The 17,805-nt window shown below is 36.5% G+C and overlaps 2 protein-coding genes across 2 annotated transcripts in view; one reads left to right on the top strand and one right to left on the bottom strand.

The window, feature by feature from the left end:
* The window catches only part of LOC107096724 (Down syndrome cell adhesion molecule homolog), a 140,596-nt gene extending 123,714 nt beyond the window's left edge, over positions 1-16,882 (top strand). Inside the window, exons 12-25 of the mRNA XM_015393506.1 lie at positions 4,468-4,664; positions 5,515-5,611; positions 5,833-5,961; positions 6,042-6,209; positions 7,688-7,758; positions 7,992-8,235; positions 11,133-11,279; positions 11,751-11,906; positions 12,023-12,156; positions 12,308-12,461; positions 14,271-14,388; positions 14,471-14,637; positions 16,522-16,620; positions 16,857-16,882. Of these exons, the coding sequence (XP_015248992.1) occupies positions 4,468-4,664; positions 5,515-5,611; positions 5,833-5,961; positions 6,042-6,209; positions 7,688-7,758; positions 7,992-8,235; positions 11,133-11,279; positions 11,751-11,906; positions 12,023-12,156; positions 12,308-12,461; positions 14,271-14,388; positions 14,471-14,637; positions 16,522-16,620; positions 16,857-16,882 (1,907 nt within the window). The remainder of the gene's footprint in view (positions 1-4,467; positions 4,665-5,514; positions 5,612-5,832; positions 5,962-6,041; positions 6,210-7,687; positions 7,759-7,991; positions 8,236-11,132; positions 11,280-11,750; positions 11,907-12,022; positions 12,157-12,307; positions 12,462-14,270; positions 14,389-14,470; positions 14,638-16,521; positions 16,621-16,856) is intronic.
* A 617-nt stretch (positions 16,883-17,499) lies between these two features.
* The window catches only part of LOC107096714, a 24,138-nt gene continuing 23,832 nt past the window's right edge, over positions 17,500-17,805 (bottom strand). Inside the window, exons 6-7 of the mRNA XM_015393495.1 lie at positions 17,597-17,736; positions 17,500-17,532 (exon numbers count right to left, since the gene is read on the bottom strand). Coding sequence (XP_015248981.1) covers positions 17,500-17,532; positions 17,597-17,736 — 173 coding nt within the window. The remainder of the gene's footprint in view (positions 17,533-17,596; positions 17,737-17,805) is intronic.

Genomic DNA, 17,805 nt, shown 5'->3' with positions numbered 1-17,805 from the left:
TCATCCATCCATCCATCATCATCCATCCATCCATAATCCACTCTGAAAAAGCACCAATAATCAAATATTGTATCCAGATACAATATGAATTTGAAGGCTGCCAAAAAGAGAATGCCCATTAATCTATATCGCTAAAAAAGCTGTGACCAAGAAGTAATAATTTATGTTTTTAGCAAAATTTGAGATAACACTGTAGATATAGTTATAATAACCACACGATGTCTGTTTTATTAGAACTACCAAACCTCAGGCCAATATTATACATTTTTGGTCCGAAAAAATAACCAGACAGCTCCTGTATGTAACCATGAACTAATATGACAAACCTTAGAAAATGTGTTTAAAATCTTTTTAAAATTAGTTTACTTTACCATCAATTAAATATTACAAAATATTAATATGTCTTAAAACGGGCTGCTAATATATCCCACAAGGAAATTTTAACATTTGTATAACTATGTGACTCTACTGACACTTCACTACAGTTGGTGAGGTCAAAATAAATCTGATCCATGACATCCCCATACAGCACTTTGTCTCCATCTGTGTATGCATGACTGAACTGCTTTTTTGATGTTTTTTTATTACTTGCATATATCCTTTTTTACTACTGCATACAGATGCACAGCAGACCTTTGTTTGTCATTGTGCATTCCTGAATGAGGGTGTATCTGTGTTTCTCCATGTGTGCATGTCTTTGTTTGGGCTGGTTAGAGACAATAGCATGGCCAGCGGACTAGTCTGCTGTGTACGAATAATCAAAGTGGTTTCTCTCATCATTAAATCATGGCTGTCCTGGTGGGAGCCTAAGGAGGGAGATAGAGGGAGTGAGTGAGGGATCATAGTTAACGCTGCAGGGGTACATGCTCTCTCCCTCTCCTCCATCGTGTACTGAGGGTGAGATGTGTCATGAGCACAAGTCTTTTCTGCTCTCTTTGCTCGCCCACTTAGCTCCCCCAGACATAGCCGCTCACACGCACACACTTCCTTGTGTATATGCACACACAGTGAAACACTCCTGCTCACTGATATGTTATTCAGGATTGTACAGACATTCGCTCACTGACTCAGACACACAAACTGCATCTTTTCTAGGAAGCAAAGGCCTCTAACCAGTGCTGCACAAGGATCTGCCACATGTAGCTGCCATTACCGTTCTGTTAAAACAAACGTTGTTTTCTACAGCATCCTAACTCAACAGCTACCACAAACACAAACATCATAAACATGATTGCATTATATAAATATAATCAGGCAATCATTGAAAGAACACATCAAGGTAAAGGGGGATCCTTGCTGCATTTTTGTTCCTTATGTGAAATAAGAAACTGAGAAAACCTACAACTTTACATACATTTATGCTCTACAATCTATAAACTTATTACACTTAAAGTTATTGTGGAAGACAAAGACACTTTGCAAAGACACTTTAAAAAAAATGCACATGCACAACCCTGTACCAGCTCCCGAGAGGGAATGCCTATTAAACATATGAAAGAGCATGCACAAGCCCATTTCTCCTTGTGCAACTCTGTTTAAAAGTTTATGTCTGCATTGCTCTTACAAGCTTACTTTATGAAAGAAGATTTTTTTTCACTATGTCAGACTCACCACCGGTAAGTGAAAATTGGAACGAGCACTTAATACGCCCTAATAAAAAAACATATCACCAGAATGATTGACAATAAGGAGGACCACTTATTTTGATCACAGTAGATGGAAGCCAAATATTCAATTTTATATGTTTTCTCTGAAGACATTTGGTCACTTCATGATATAACAGAAACTACCACTAATAGTTGTGTCACAACAACCAAGGTAGTTTCTAATAACCTGACATAGAGATCAACATTTTTACTCACAAACACAAATGAGAAATCCATAAGCATGATGGATACTCATCATGGCTGGTGGATATTCAGATGAATTGAAAATACATGATTTCATTGTTTTAAGCTTAAAAGGTGTGGCATGGATTTATATTTAATAAAGTAGAGATCCACCTGCTTTGCAAATGCATCAGATGTTTGTTATGAAACATTAACAACCAAGGACATTATGTAGACAAAGGGAAACATCAGGCAGGTCAAGGATACAGTTGTGGGGAAGTTTTAAGCACGGTTCTAGCTTTAATGACTGATCAGAGAGATCACTGAAATGGAGATCAGCCACAAAGATTGTCGAAACTTTGGAGGAACTGCAGAGATCCGGAACTCAGGTTGTAAAACCTGTTGATTGGAGATCTATGTATTAAAGTGTAGGTTGAGGTCCCATATGGTTATTATGGTCATTCTGTGCTCAAAGCCAAGAGGCACAGCATTGTGAGAAGAAAGATTCCGGTCGCCTGAAAACACAATCAGAGATGAGAGCTTTCAGAGAAATTACATTTAACATAAATAAGTCCGAATAATCATAGATCACTTCTCACAACCAAACTTTTAGGACAATTATGCAGCCTTGTCGGGCTATATGAACTGGAGACTGCAAACCACGCAGAATAGAACTATTGTTGAGTACACTTGTAAAGTTGTAATTATTTTCTCTTCTTCACATATTACACAATCTTGCACTTAAATACTGTGTGGATTCTGATTAAGCATACATTAAACCTTCTCTCAGAGCTGAACTTAGACCTTCTGATTACAGCTCTATTTTGTATATTTCTTATCTGCAATTACCTATATATGCTACAATAACCCTGAAAATGCTATTGAAAACATAAAACATGATGTTGGCAGCAACATTCTCTGGGGATAATTTCTTTCAGCAGCGACAAGCTGATTGGGTGAGCCAGGTTTAGTAAAGTGAAACCCTGGAAGAAAACCTGCTGCAGACTACAAGAGACTGGGGCAGAGGTTCATTTTCTATCAGCAAAACCACCTGAAATATACAGTAAGCTGGAAAGATGTAGATCAAAACATCCTTTAAGGTCAGACTTCAATTAAAACATTTTAAATTCTTATTAAATAAATACTTTTCAAGTTACTTTGAGCTTCTTTGCAAAGAAATTACCATAAATATAGAAAATTTTATTATAATATTTAATAATATTAAACTTTTGCTTTTCTATTTTCATTCATGGGTGATTCTAAAGAGTACTTATAAAGAGGAAGAAAGAATTACGGCTGAAAAAATTAATCAGATTAATCGTGATTAATCAATTATTGAAATAATCGTGGACTAATTTAGCAATAGAGGAATCGTTAACTGGAGAATAGAGACCATAAAATATGCCTTTAGCTGAAAGAGCAACCTACTTAGAGCAGTAATTATATCAAAATTCTAAAAAAAATGTATAAACATTTTGCATTTAAGATTAAAATAACTGTTTCCAGATCACCTCAAATGGAAAAGTTTTAGTTTCAACAGGTTTAAAAAAAAAAAAGTCTTCTTCAAAGAACTTTTTGCTATCCGATTATTAATCAAAAAATTAATCAACAGATTAATCTATTTGCAAAATAATTATTAGTTGCAGCCCTAGAGAGAAAGCCAATATTTCGGTATTTAAAAAAAAAAAAAAAGTTAAACTGTGCATCTCTTTTTTGTTTCCACTTCTCTTTTAGGCACTTTAAGAAACTATATCTAAAAATATTATGAAAAATATATAAAGTGGCTTTAAAACTAGACACAGGACTGCTGATGTTGGTTCTCTCAACGTTCAAATGTATTATGCAAAAAAATGCAGAATTTAATGCAACAAATGTGCTGTAAGCTATGTAATCATTTCTATACTCCTAACATTTAAAATCTGAGTCTGAGGATCCGAGGATAGAATTTAACAAGACGAGACTAGATGAAGCAAATATATCTTCTATATTCATCAATCTCTAAAAGTTAATGTGACATAAATCTATCTCGGTATGTTGAGTATGTTGTGTTATGATCACAAAACAGCTTCAAGTAAAAAAAAAGATGAAATAAAAGTTGGTAAACATGTGCATCTGTGTTTAGCGATTTTAAATTGAAGGTGAGATGTTCACAGCATATATTCATACCACCGATCAACACACACACACAGATACACACACTGGCTGGATGTGCTGCTAATGAGCTCAGTGTGTGGTTACAGCATAGAGCCAGACTGGCTCCACTCTCAGACTGATGGGAGTTCACACAGGAGTCAAAGCTTTTTTTTCTGCAACCCTCTGCCTCATCTTCAGAAAAGCAGCATGTTACCGTTTGCTGTCGTTATCAAAGCAGGCGCAGGTTCACCTTTAGGGCTTCTTTCCAATCTCTAAGTTGATGTGGAGAAAGGCAAATTCAAACATGACTTTATGATGGTCCCTGGAGTATTTTAATGTTTGTCACAGCTGTCTTAGAAAATGTAAAACAGCGTTTTTTTTCTGCAAAAAGAAAGATAGGCATTAAACGCAATATAAATTTTATTTAAATGAAATGAATTATGGAATATAATGAATATTAATCAATTGATTCCTTTTTTTTTTCACATTACTTTCCACTCCCCAGTACCAGCCATGATCACCTCCTACCCAAACACCACTCTGGCCACGCAAGGTGAGGAGAAGAGGATGAGCTGCATTGCTCACGGGGAGAAACCCATCATGGTTCGCTGGGAGAAAGAGGAGCGCATCATCAACCCCGAAACCAGCCGATACGTGGTTACTTACAAGGAAGTGGCTGACGAAGTCGTCTCAACACTAGTGGTGAGCAATCAGTGTGACTCTAAATCTAACCCAATGTGAGGGGGAAGTGAGGTCCATCTGAGGCAAAAAAAAAAAAAAAAAAGAGTAGGAGAAACTGGAGCTGGAAAAAAATGTGTTAAGGTAGAAGAACTGTACTGTGAAAACAAAGTGTACCCTCCCAAATATTTTTTTTTATTTGCCTTATTTCCCACTAATAATGTTCCAGATCCTCAAACACCTTCAGTGTAAGCAGGTAATATTTTACAAATAACTGCTTTAAAACTAGGATTTTCATCACTACAAGGACAATCAAAGATCTCCAATTCAGTTGGATACAATGTGACCAAATGTATCTTCCCCTAAACCTAAAAACTGTATTTTCTGCTACTTTTGGCAGCACTTACTGTACCGTCCAGCATAATCCACAGTCCTTATTTTGATTTCTTTGCAGAACTTTGTTGTCAATGCCATATCAGTCTTTTTTGGGTGTGAACAGGCTGTCACATGATGTCTCTTGTTTAACCCAGTCAAAGCAGACTTAATTCATTGTTCTGCATAGCTGAAATCAGCCTAAGCATAAAGTCACAATCTTATACCCTGACTTGATGCAAAGTTATTTAGTAGAGAACAGAATTAAGGTTTTAAAGCAGCTAAGAAGGACCGGAACATGTTTCCCTGTCACTTTGATATTCTTGCTCTGAAAATGTGTTAGTTTTACAATATAAAGTTAACTTTATATTAGTCTCTATTTCATGTGTTTCATCTAGGGAAAATAACATCATTCAACAAATAGATTGAACCAGATTTATATTTAAAGTTTGTTATTCAAATGCGTCATTTTGAAAACCCAATTAAGTAAGTTTGTCCTTAGATCATGCCAACTGTTCGCGAGGACTCAGGGTTCTTCTCCTGTCATGCCATCAACTCCTTTGGTGAGGACAGAGGCATCATACAGCTGACTGTGCAAGGTAAGATTTCCTCTCCTTTAAACTCAGGAAGGTTATCTGTGGAATAAAACCTTGTCTCAGAGTAGTAAATATTATGTTTTGCCCGGTATTTATTAAAGTTATACCATAAGACCTTGCATTTATAGGATCACACCCCTAATATGTTATAAAATAAACTATGTAGGTCCATCAAAAAGCTCTCTTCTCTCTCTAAATGTATTACTCTGCTGAAATTTCCTCAGAACCACCAGATCCTCCCGAGGTGGAGATCCGGGAGGTCAAAGACAGAACTATAGCTCTCCGCTGGACTATGGGGTTTGACGGCAACAGTCCTATCACAGGATACGATATTGAGTGCAAGAACAAAACAGGTACTAACAGATGAAGTTAACTAAAGAATAAAACAAAACTTAATTGTGTTTTTCTAAATATTCTATTTGTTTTCTTCCAGCTTCATGGTTGTCTGCGCAGGTAACCAAAGATGTGTCACCGCAGCTTAACCAAGCCACTATTATTGACCTCCATCCTTCTTCAACGTATAACATCCGTATGGTTGCCAAGAACATTATTGGAAACAGCAACCCCAGCAATGAGCTCACCATCACTACTGATGAAGCAGGTTAGTTAGCTTCATTTGAGGAATCATTCGACTCCCTTTGACTGTATAAAGGGCTGGTTATACTCCCCGCAGCAGTGTGTCGCAGTGAGCTTGTCGCAGATATTTTTGATTTATGCCCAATATTGAAGTTTGGTCTGCGCAAGAGAGTCAACGCAATAGGGACAGTCATGAACTAGCCGTCGGTATTTTCTAGCTGGTCCATCTTCACAAATCGTTTTCTGCAATGGCGGTCATACAAACAAAACAAGCCGGTAAGGTACCAAACAGGAAATACGGATAGTGTAGAGCGGATGTAGATTTGACCAATCAGAGGCCTCCTGTCTGTGGCACTGTCTGCTGTTACCTACAATTTTTAAAGGTGGAGCAGAGTGTCTGCGGCAGGGGCGGAGGCACATTTGCATTTACTGCGACACACACGCAGACCACCTGGTTTCTGACTATAAATCAGCCTTAACACTGGCCAACAACTCTGAAGCATCTCCAAGCTGAAAAGCAGTGATAAGGAATTTTAAAAGAAAATAGAATTAGATAATCAAGAATATGACTTTGTTCACTTTAATAAAAGCATGTTAAAGAACAGTCATCACAGAGTTAACATTGCAGTCTGAGAGAAAGATATAATGCATAGGAGGTATGACGCTATTAGTACTATCCTAGAGAGCAGGAATCAGCTAGCAATTACACAAAAATGAGTGATTTTACATTTGCAGCCTGGCTCTGTACATAAGTGGACAAACAGGCAACAGTGCATGTGGTAGCATTAAGATTAACATAAGCAAGGAGTGACAAGTTAACCTTATTTTGATTGTTTTTTATTTCAACTCTCTTTTTGTGGTAATTCCAAAATGCTCTTGGTGTAATCTGAACATTAAAAATAAGGATGAAATAAAAACCTTGCCAATAGTGTTAATGCAGAAAAGCGGCTGTATTATTTTGACTTAATCATTTCATTAAATATTAAAAGAAGAGCTCAGTTTAAGAGTTTCTCGGTTTCTCTCTAATTGGACGTTAGGTTTTGGACTCTATTCAGATGGATATTTGGCAAGAAATTTGTACAAAGAATTATGATCATTCTAACAACCCATAATTGTATAGATGTTGAGGCTATAATATGAAATAAATTAGAAATAAATCTGTTCACCACTGCTTTTAGCTGGTCCTCTTAGTTCTAGCCTATTTTCTATTGCTTTTAATGATCCCTCCTGGGCCTTAAAGCATGTTGAATGGCACATTTGATTAAATTAATAACTAAACTCAAGTTATAAATTGTATTATCATTCTTTTTGTCTCGATTTTTAAGTGGTTTGTTGAAGATGTTCGACTTTTTTTAATTAATATTGATCTAAGGGAATAGCTCTAATGTGCATGGCTCAGTGGGAACCTGAAAAGCAGATTTTTAGTTCAACAGCACCACCTAGTGAATTTTTCTATTTTTGTTTTGAGTTGTGGAAATGGTAAATTATATGCTTCATTCACAGCTCCTGATGGCCCCCCACAAGATGTCACTCTGGAGCCAACCTCCCCACAGAGCATCAAAGTTTCCTGGAAGGTAGGCTCATGAATAAATGTCTCACATCATCAGCAGGACCTTGGGTTGTAATTGCACTTCCTTCATTTTGAAAAATTAAATAAAAACTGTATAAAAATTACCAAAAAAATGTTTCATCATAAAGTTCAGCATCTTAACAATATAATCCACCATTTTGCTGAACATAGTGGAGATAAAAGATATGTTCTGATGTGTTTGTTTCTTAATCTCGTCTTATCTCATACTCTCCACAGCCTCCCCATAAACATTTGCAAAACGGTGTGATCCGCGGCTACCAGGTGGGCTACAGGGAGTACAGTCCTGGAGGGAGTCACCAGTTTACTATTATCAGTGTGGATTCAACAGGAGACACCACCGAGAGCATCATGCTGGACAATCTGAAGAAGTTCACTCAGTACAGCGTGGTTGTTCAGGCTGCAAACAGAGCTGGAACAGGACCTTCTTCACAGCAGGTGGTCACCAAGACCCTGGAGGATGGTGAGCTGGAGATCTGGGGCTCTTAAAATGTGGGGAATATATGTATTGCTCCTCAAAAATGTATCTAGTATTTTGTTACCCTCTTTTTGCATATTATCCAAAAGATTAATTCTTTAGAATCTGAACTGATTTACTAACAGAAAATTGTCAATTTAATGTAAGATGGAAGGAAAAGAAGAAATGGTTATTTAAATATTCAGAGCAGCCAATCACCTTCTCAGATTAGTAAATCCTTTTTTCAAATGGTCATTGAAGGCCTCAAGAGAGGTTTCTTAATATTCACGGAACAAAGAGCATCATCGAGACACAGTAAACAGTATCGAGACAAAGCAGCACAGTCGACAGATTAAACTATGAGCGCTGTTTAATCCAAGATTATGGCCGGTTCTAGACAGGGGCCATCAGGGGCCAGTACCCCTGTAGAATTGGTCCTTGACCCTGTACTGAAGGCATAATACTAATTAAAATATTTTATGATAATATGCGTTGACTCAGGCATAATAACTGATTGCTACTTTGGACCAATTTGTCTTTAATCCCCATATGATTTAAAAATTAAGGTATAAGCTTCAGTTATAATGGATAGTCATAGTTTTCATCTGCTAAATGTTATTTGGACCAAATAAAAAAAATTCTCAAATTTGTTACAGCTGAATTGATCAGTTTCCAAAAGTTCTCATTCTGATTCGATCAGAACAGGTAATTTTCGTGTAAAGTAAGTTCAAAATAATAATGTGCATTGAACTAATATTCTAAAATATTACTTTATTTTATCTTTTAGTAAATATGTATTTATCAACTATTTATTTCAGCTGTTTTTTTGTTTGTTTGTTTTTACATGGGAAAGGATTTATTTCTTTATTTTAGGTAAATAAAAGTAAAAATTTCAAACTTAAAGTACACATTTTTAATTTGAACAAAGTAAAATTTGAATCAACTAAATGATGAGGAAATGGCATTTCAGTGCAGATCTCCAAGTGCTGTAGCTCGTTGGTTCTGCAGCTTTTTGATTTTATTCTAAATCATAAACTATTGCCGTGTTTTTGTGGTCTAGAACCACCAATGTCCAAGATGACTAAGACATATTTATCTATAGTGCCTAACCTGGCAAAAGCACAGCACCAATATTCATTAGAAATGCAGCCAGGAGGTCTGTGGTAGCTTTATAGTAGTATCAAAGATCCCCGACACAGGTGCGATCCCTTTTTAGATTTGTAAACTTGATTAAGTCACTAGATCAGAGGTCTTCAACAGGGGGTCCGCGACCCCTAGGGGGTCCACAGAGGTACTGCATGGGCGTCACAAAAGTTTTGGTTGATTAGACTTTTTTTTTTATATTCTCCCAGCATTTTTTTCCACTAATTGAAATGTTTTTAAATACACAGTAACATAAATATATAAGAAATAGTTTAATAATCCCAGGACGGAATTTCTTTTTTTACATGACTCCATCTGTAATAGAGTGACAATAAAACCAGTCTGATATAACTCAATTTCATACAATATATATAATTAGGGGGTCCCCGCTCCACCTCGCCATCAGTTTGGGGGTCCTTGGCCTGTAAAACGTTGATGACCCCTGCACTATATTAAAAATTGTACCCTTTTTCATTAACATTAATGTCACTTTATGTTGATATTTCAGATAAAATCCTAATAGAATACACTTAATGCAATGTTTTTAGATTAACAAGTGTACATATTTTATGGGACACTGTAGATTATTAGTTACAGCTAATGCAGTTTGTCTTATATCTTCTCATCTCATTAGCTATTACCTGCTGTGACAAAAGATGCTCGACAGCACCTTGTAGAAGATCTCCACCTGCTGGACATAATTTGAAATTAAATAGTTCTTTGAAATATAATTCTCTGTAGTCATTCATCTGCTTACATTTCAAAACATTACTGGTTATTTTCCTTTTTTGTACTACACTGAACACAACCTGAGAGACTCATCTGAATGACAGTTCAGCTCTATAGCAACTATCAGAGAATACACTGAGGGCCACAAAACAGGATAGATATAAAACAGATTTAAGCCGATTTGCAAATAAACAATTTTAAAAAACTTGCAATTTACCAATAGCAGTGGAATTATTTTTATTTTATTTTTTAGGGATTCCCAGAAAGGTGCAATTACTGAGTTTCAATTATAGAGGTTCAATTATAGAGTTCTGTGCAGAGAGTAAATGGCTCATCCAGTAAATATAAAGACAACAACTTGTTAAAGAGAGAGTAGTTGGCTTTTCGGAATATGATAATATTATTTTCTAGATTATGTAAGCCAATAAATATATCTAAACAATTATTTTGTTTTAATTTAAATTTATGCAATCATACAGAACAGATGAGTGAATATATAAATTTGTTGACACCAACAAAAGTAAAATGTTAGCTTCCCAAAATGTAAGTATTCTCTCTTGAGTCATTTGTTGTGAATTTCTCCTTATCAGTAAGGTTTATCTTATTTTCACTTCTTTTCTTAGACTACTGTTTTAAAAATCACTTTAAAAACAGCAGCTCCTCGGTCTGTATTTTTCATCAGTAACTAAAACGGTTGTCTGCACGGTGGAGCAATTTGTAGCATGGTTGCCTTACAGCAAGAAGTTCCTAGGTTCGATCCCCAGCCCAGGGTCTACTTGAATGCGTTTGCATGTTCTCCCAGTGCAGGCATGGGTACTCTCCAGGTACTCCCACAGTCCAAAAATATGAGTCTTAGGTTAAATGGCTTCTCTGAATTGTCCTTGGGTGCAGGATATAGGCAGCGGCCCCACTGCGACCCTGACAAAATAAGCAAGAGAAGATGGGTGGAGGATGGACAACTAAACGGTCCCTCAAGAAATTAACATTCAGCCTAAAACCTCAGTCTTTCGTTTTTTTTCTCTCCTTGACAGTGCCCTCCCGACCTCCTGAAAATGTGCTGGCAGTAGCCAAATCTCCAGAGGTGATTTCCCTCTCCTGGATGCCTCTACCAAGAGAAGCTCTCAATGGAAACCTGCAGGGCTACAGAGTAATCTACTGGGCAAATCTGCCTGATGGAGGTACTGACTTTCACACAGAGGAACACTTTGACAGGATCTTGAGGAATGTGGTTATTTTCTCTGAGCTAGCAACTTGGAGCTGCTGATTTGTCAAAAAGTTATATGGCTGCATATAATAGCTTGTTTAAACTAATTATAAATCTGAGGTACTGGAACTAATTTTCACAGCATTACATAATAAGGTAATTATGCTTCAAAGCTAACTAACACTGTTAATACTCTGAATCAGGTCATGGCAATGCTTGGGGGGGGTCTGCTGCATGATACGTCTTGTTGACCTATTTACAATGAACACATCTATCTGCATGTCTATCTATCTATCTATTTATTTATTTATACTAGCTGAGTGTTTCAGGTCATTGTAATAAGAAGTTTGGCTAAAACATTTTTCTTTCAAATGTATGCCTAATTCCACCAATCATCACCAGATCTTCACCTTACTTATAAATGTTTTTTCCCGTTCTGCTTTAGAACTTGGTGAAATCCGGAATGTGACAACTGGTCAGCCTTCTCTGGAGCTGGATGGTTTAGAGAAGTACACCAACTACAGCATCCAGGTCTTAGCTTTCACTAATGCTGGAGATGGAGTCCGCAGTGAGCAGATCTATGTTCGCACCAAAGAGGATGGTAGGGGAAAATTAAATCTTTACCAAGTTATGTTTTTTTTTTTGTTTGTTTGTTTTTTTTTTTTTTGCTTATGGAGAGTTCATGATGATTGTATGACTTTGTTTTTCTTTCTTTAGTTCCTGGTCCACCAGCAGGAGTAAAGGCTGCAGCCTCTAGCAGCTCTGCTGTGTTTGTCTCCTGGCTGCCTCCGCTTAAACTTAATGGCATCATCAGAAAATACATCGTCTTCTGCTCTAACTTGCATCCCATGGTATTAGCATTTTTTTACCATAAAACTTTCACGATCTTCTCTTGTCTTTTATGTTTACTGAGTTTAAGGCCAATGCAGCCACATTTCCAAAGTGTTAAATACTACTGCAGTCTCCTGTTACATTGTCCTTTGTCTTCTCTTGGGTTTACAGGTGATGAGTGAGTTTGAGGCATCTCCCGATAAATATTTTTACAGGATCCCAAATTTGGCTCGAAACAGACAGTACAGTGTCTGGGTGGTGGCAGTGACGGCTGCAGGACATGGAAACAATAGTGAGAAGATCACCGTGGAGCCTTTACCCGAAGGTATCAAATCCTCCACAGTCTCCCCTGATACGCTACTGATAAATATTTTGGAACAGTTTAAAAAAGAATCTCGAAATTGCACCATTGGATCTTAAGCAGTTTTGAAGTAGAGCTTTAACATGCCAAAAATGGTATGGGATTGAGGCAAAAATTACTGCTGAAGCAATTTATTGCCAACTAAATAAGGCTTTCATAATCAAAGCTTTAAGACCACAGATCACAGTAATGTGGATTCATTTTCTATCAGGTATCCACAGTGTTATAACCTCCTGATGGAAAAGGCAAAACCTTTTACGATGGCCACTGGCAGCTTTGCATCATTTTAAACACCCTACAGGATTCTGAGGGTCATGGAAAAAAAAAGTCAAGAGTAAAACCAAAAAAAAAATGTTTCTGGCTCTGTCAGGTGGAGAGAGCCAGAAACATTTTTGGTCTGTCAGGTGGAGTCCCACCACCACTGGAGGTGGGACTCCACCTGACTCCACCTCCAGTGGAGTCAGGTGGAGTCCCGCCGCCACTGGATGACATCTATGATAAAGAACAAAAATCATCTGCAAAGGGCTTGTCTTTTTCAGTGGCACATTGCATGTTTGATGTTTGCACAAATGAAACCAAACATGAAAAATTGAGATGTGGGACAAAGTTTTATTCTCTGATGAGAAAGAAATCAATAGTGACGGTCATGAGGGGTCCTGAATGTTACCTGCATGATTAAGATATCCTGATGTTTTCTACATGGCATACAGTGGGGGGGCGCTTTTTCTTTCAAAGGTTGTGGAGAAGCATTAGATAGTGCCTGGCTATGTGGAGATGATGCAGGAGGCATCCTTTATGACTGAAGATCATCATCTGTGTTATAATGAGTGGGTTTTTAAACAGGACAATGATGCATTTAATAAAGCTCACCATCACTCTGTTGGAGCAACCACCATGTTCCTCTTATCTAAATCCAGTTAAGTACATTTTGGGTTGGTTGGTAAGTATTGTTGCACCGATACTGATACCAGTATCGGGCGGGGCCACGATCCAGCACTAAAATGGTGGTATTGGTGTTGGCGAGTACCAACAAATAGGGCACCGATACGATTTTGAGAGCCAAAAGTTTATTCAACTATTGTCACCTATTCCAGGTAGGCAATAAAAAGTTCTGCTGGATTCACTTTGTATTAGTCTCATTTCCTGAATCGCAAAGGTAGGCAGCAGCTTGACAAAGCCATGATGGCAATTATTTAACATCCAAGTAGTATGCGGTTCTTCATATATACACACACATAGAGATACATTTAAAAAAAATGGTATCGTTATGGGCTGATACTGCATAACCAGGTATTGGGTATCAGTATTGGTGCTAAAATATGGCATTGGAGCAAAAGTATTGGTAAGGGACAGTTTAGTGCAAAAACCTTTTCAGCTTCTTAAAATTAACATTTTAGATAATTACCAAGAAAGGAGCAGCCATTTATTACTGAGTCCTTTTTGAACACTGTGTTTTGTTTTTTGTTTTTACTAACTTTTACTAAGCTGATGAACAGTCTATTCTAGTTTAATGATTTTTGGCGATACATTTTTTATTTTTTGTGTCACTCCTATTTCTCCTTTTTGCATTTTGAAACTGCACTTACAGTAAAACCTTCTTAAGATCCAACAGTGCATTCGGGGAATTCTTTTCATGATTCCTAACACACTTGTCTTTAAAGATCTAAACAAGCTTTTTGTGACCAGCATCAATTCAACTATGTGTTTGTATTAATGGTTTATAGTGGGTCCCTGTTTTTAATATGTTGCTGTTTATGCTTGCATTTTCCTCAGCTCCAGCTAGAATCCTGACATTTAATGGAACAGTCACTACTCCCTGGATGAAGGACATTGTTTTACCATGCAAAGCTGTTGGAGATCCTCCTCCCACCATTAAATGGCTCAAGGGAAAGTAAGTAATTAATATTTATGTCTATTAAACAGCCATTATCTAAGCTTTTTCTGGAATATAGAATTCCTCTGTTTAATTCTAGCACAAATGGGACACCTACGCCTGTAATTGTGGATGGTCGTCGTAGCGTCCATGGCAACGGGAGCTTCCTAATCCGTACAGTAAAAGCAGAGGACTCTGGGAACTACAGCTGTGTGGCCAGCAACAACTGGGGGTCTGATGAGATCACCCTGAACCTGCAGGTTCAAGGCAAGTGGGCAAAGAAAAGGAATAGAGATAATTTTGTGGTCTGATGTTTATAGAGATACCTTATGTCACTTTGGTAAAAAATTATTGCATTTTAGTAGATAAATCTCAAAGGATTCTTTTTAACAATTCAAAGGACAAATATATTCAGAAGAACATATTTTTTTTATGAATACCTGATCAACAAAAGTTGACACTGAACCTGATTTACATAAAGTGTTATGATAGTAGCTGCATAAAAATGGCCAAAAATATCTACTGATGTTTAATATTATGTCTAAATTTATTTGAACATTATATATAAATGGTTTGATTTGCATTTGTTATAGATTTGTTAAAATAGTGCTGGAAAGTACATGAAAACACCAGGAAAAAACATGGCTAAGTAAATGTGCGGCAAAATTATCTTTATAAAGAAAATGAAAATAGAAATCAAGCAAAAAATGTAAACAACTGAAGGTAAAATAATCTCAAGAACATTTAGAGACACACAGTTAAGGAAGTCAAACCTAGAGGTGGACAAAATATCTAAATATTTTACTAAAATAAGAAGGGAGCTAAAATAAAAAAGTAAAATAAAAAGTAGGCATTCAAGTAATTACTCAAACATCTGGTAAAAAGGCTACTCGTGTACTGAGGGATCATCTAATATACAGTCTTATACAAATTCTTTTTATTATAATGCTAGTTTCAAGTGATAGTATCTGCTATTTATTTTATTTACGTGATGGCCAAATGGATCAGGAATCTTAGCAGACAGAAACACACACGTATCATTCAAACATAGAAAACATACAAAACTGTGGGCATGTTGATTCTGCATTTTTTGGCCAATATATTAGCCTGAAAATGCACCCCAGTAAGCAGTAATTTAACAGTATGCTGTGATAAAATTTTTCAAAACATCAATGTTTCTTCAAAGATTTAGGGGAACATAATGAAACTTTGTGTTATTTAGCAAAATTTGGTAGAGTATTAATTCAGATTTTTTTCATATGTGACTTTATCAAGGCTTAAAGAAGTTTGAGGCAATTTCATAATAAATGCCTTTGAGAGGCTAAATGTCATAATCTCTATCTGCCCCCTTGTGGTGACTAAAAAGTATAGCAATCTAATTCAGAAATAAAAAAAGAGTTGTTTTTTTTATCATTAGGGGTGATGCTGAGTCAGATATAGGAATCTTTATTACTGTTATAATGTTAGATATATTCTAGTTATTGCTTAAGTTATTGCAGTTAGAAGGGCAGCAAATATAAACTTGTTATTGACTAACATCTAGTACTATTCATGAATAATTAAATACTTCTATCCATTTGGCAAAAACCTATGCAAATACTCACGGCAACAATATGTTGTTTCCCCCCCTTTTTTACCAGTTTTGCTTGAATTATTTTAATTAATTTATTTTAATTAATTTGCAATTAACAACTTAGACCCATGCTCCATTTCTCGTAAATACTGTACGACAAATGGAGCATGGGTCCATTTGCCATACAGTATGTTACTCTCTAGCCTTGATAAAGTTGCTAGTTTAAAAAAACAAAAAAAAACAAAAACAATATTAAAGTTAAAAGATTTTTAATAAAAAGAAGGCAAAGTTTGTTTTTTATCAGTTCTATGCTTTGAACATATGAAAGATAACATGTGACAATGTGACTATGAAACTGACAGGTGCTGACCTCAGAAGGCCTCAAAGTTTGCATGAAAATGTTACGTGATACACATGCAGAATATTACAAACAATAGAAATTACTGGCCCTTTTTTTTCTTTAACTGTAATTCACATATCAATTGATTTGATGTTTATCAAAATGAAACCCTAAGTTGGTGAAGAAAAATAAGCATTACAACACAAACATGATCAGTGTGCTGACCTGTCATCCACAGTACCCCCTGACCAGCCCCGTCTCACAGTTACCAAGACTACCACCACGTCAATCACATTGTCATGGATACCCGGAGACAACGGAGGGAGCTCCATCAGAGGTGAGGGTGTAAATCCTCTACAAACTATATGTACTTCTGTAAAACTAGAGGAAAGTTTGATTAAAACCAAATATGAAAAACACATTCATTTATAAGCTGCAAAATATGAAAATATAAAACAAATATGAGAACAATTGTCTCCTGTTGGAGCTTTGTGATAGCCTATTGTCCATTCCTCTTCATCTTTGTTTTATCTCTGTTGTTCCCTGATTGGGTCTCATTATTTTCTGGTACAGCACAACAGTTAACTCCTAAATGCTAGATTAAAAAAGCAGGAGAAAAGATTAGGTCTCGTTTATAAGAAGATTAAAGTGTTCCATCTTATGCTGCAATCACAACAAATGTATATGTGGTGATTAATCATAGTTCCTAATCAAACTGCTCCTGTCTTTGTTGTTGTCACCATGGAGGCCGTTCAAAATACCTGCTGTGTTTTATTTCCTTCCTTTGCCTCCTTATAACATCATCCATCAGGAAGACACAATCACCACTTACTTTGGTCTATGTGTAGCTCTATATATATATATATATATATATATATANTAAAGAAGAAAGAAAACTTTAATCTACTGTTTAATCTGCACGCCAAATCTGATCAAAGGATTTTAAAATCAAAGCAAAGGATAAAACAAACTTGCAGCATAAATGAAAGTATAAAAATAAAACAGGACAATGAACTGGACGATGATGCTGATGTCATAATAATATTGAGCTGAATTTTAGATATTGGTTCATGGATCTTCCCGTACCTTTAAGTCGGCTTTAGGTCAGAATATTTGGAGTTTCTCTGAAGCTCTGAGCTCATTAAAGCAGCAGATAATTAAATACGAGCTTTTATTGCCAACAGCCGTTCTTTTGCAGCAGGAACAACCATCCCCATTATGGCTCCAGATCCACCTCCAAGCACACCTCCTGTTTGAAGGAAGTCCTTCCCAAAGAAAATGAGCCCGAGCAAAGCTCCGACCCATAATCCTACCAGTAAACCAATTTTTGCCTTTATTGGAAGCTTCTTAGTTTTCTCCTCTTTCTTCTGAACGGTCTTCAACATCTTGTGGGTGTAACACTCTCCTTCACTTATCGTGATGATCTTGTTAATTTCATCCATGATTTGTTTGACTGCAGATTCATTGTTAAAATTTTCAACGACATCCACACACCTCCTTTCACAATTCACTGCAAAGTCAT

The sequence above is a fragment of the Cyprinodon variegatus genome, unplaced genomic scaffold (assembly GCF_000732505.1).
Source record: "Cyprinodon variegatus isolate N-32 unplaced genomic scaffold, C_variegatus-1.0 Scaffold24, whole genome shotgun sequence".
Classification (NCBI taxonomy): domain Eukaryota; kingdom Metazoa; phylum Chordata; class Actinopteri; order Cyprinodontiformes; family Cyprinodontidae; genus Cyprinodon; species Cyprinodon variegatus.
This window is presented reverse-complemented; position numbering and strand designations above follow the sequence as displayed.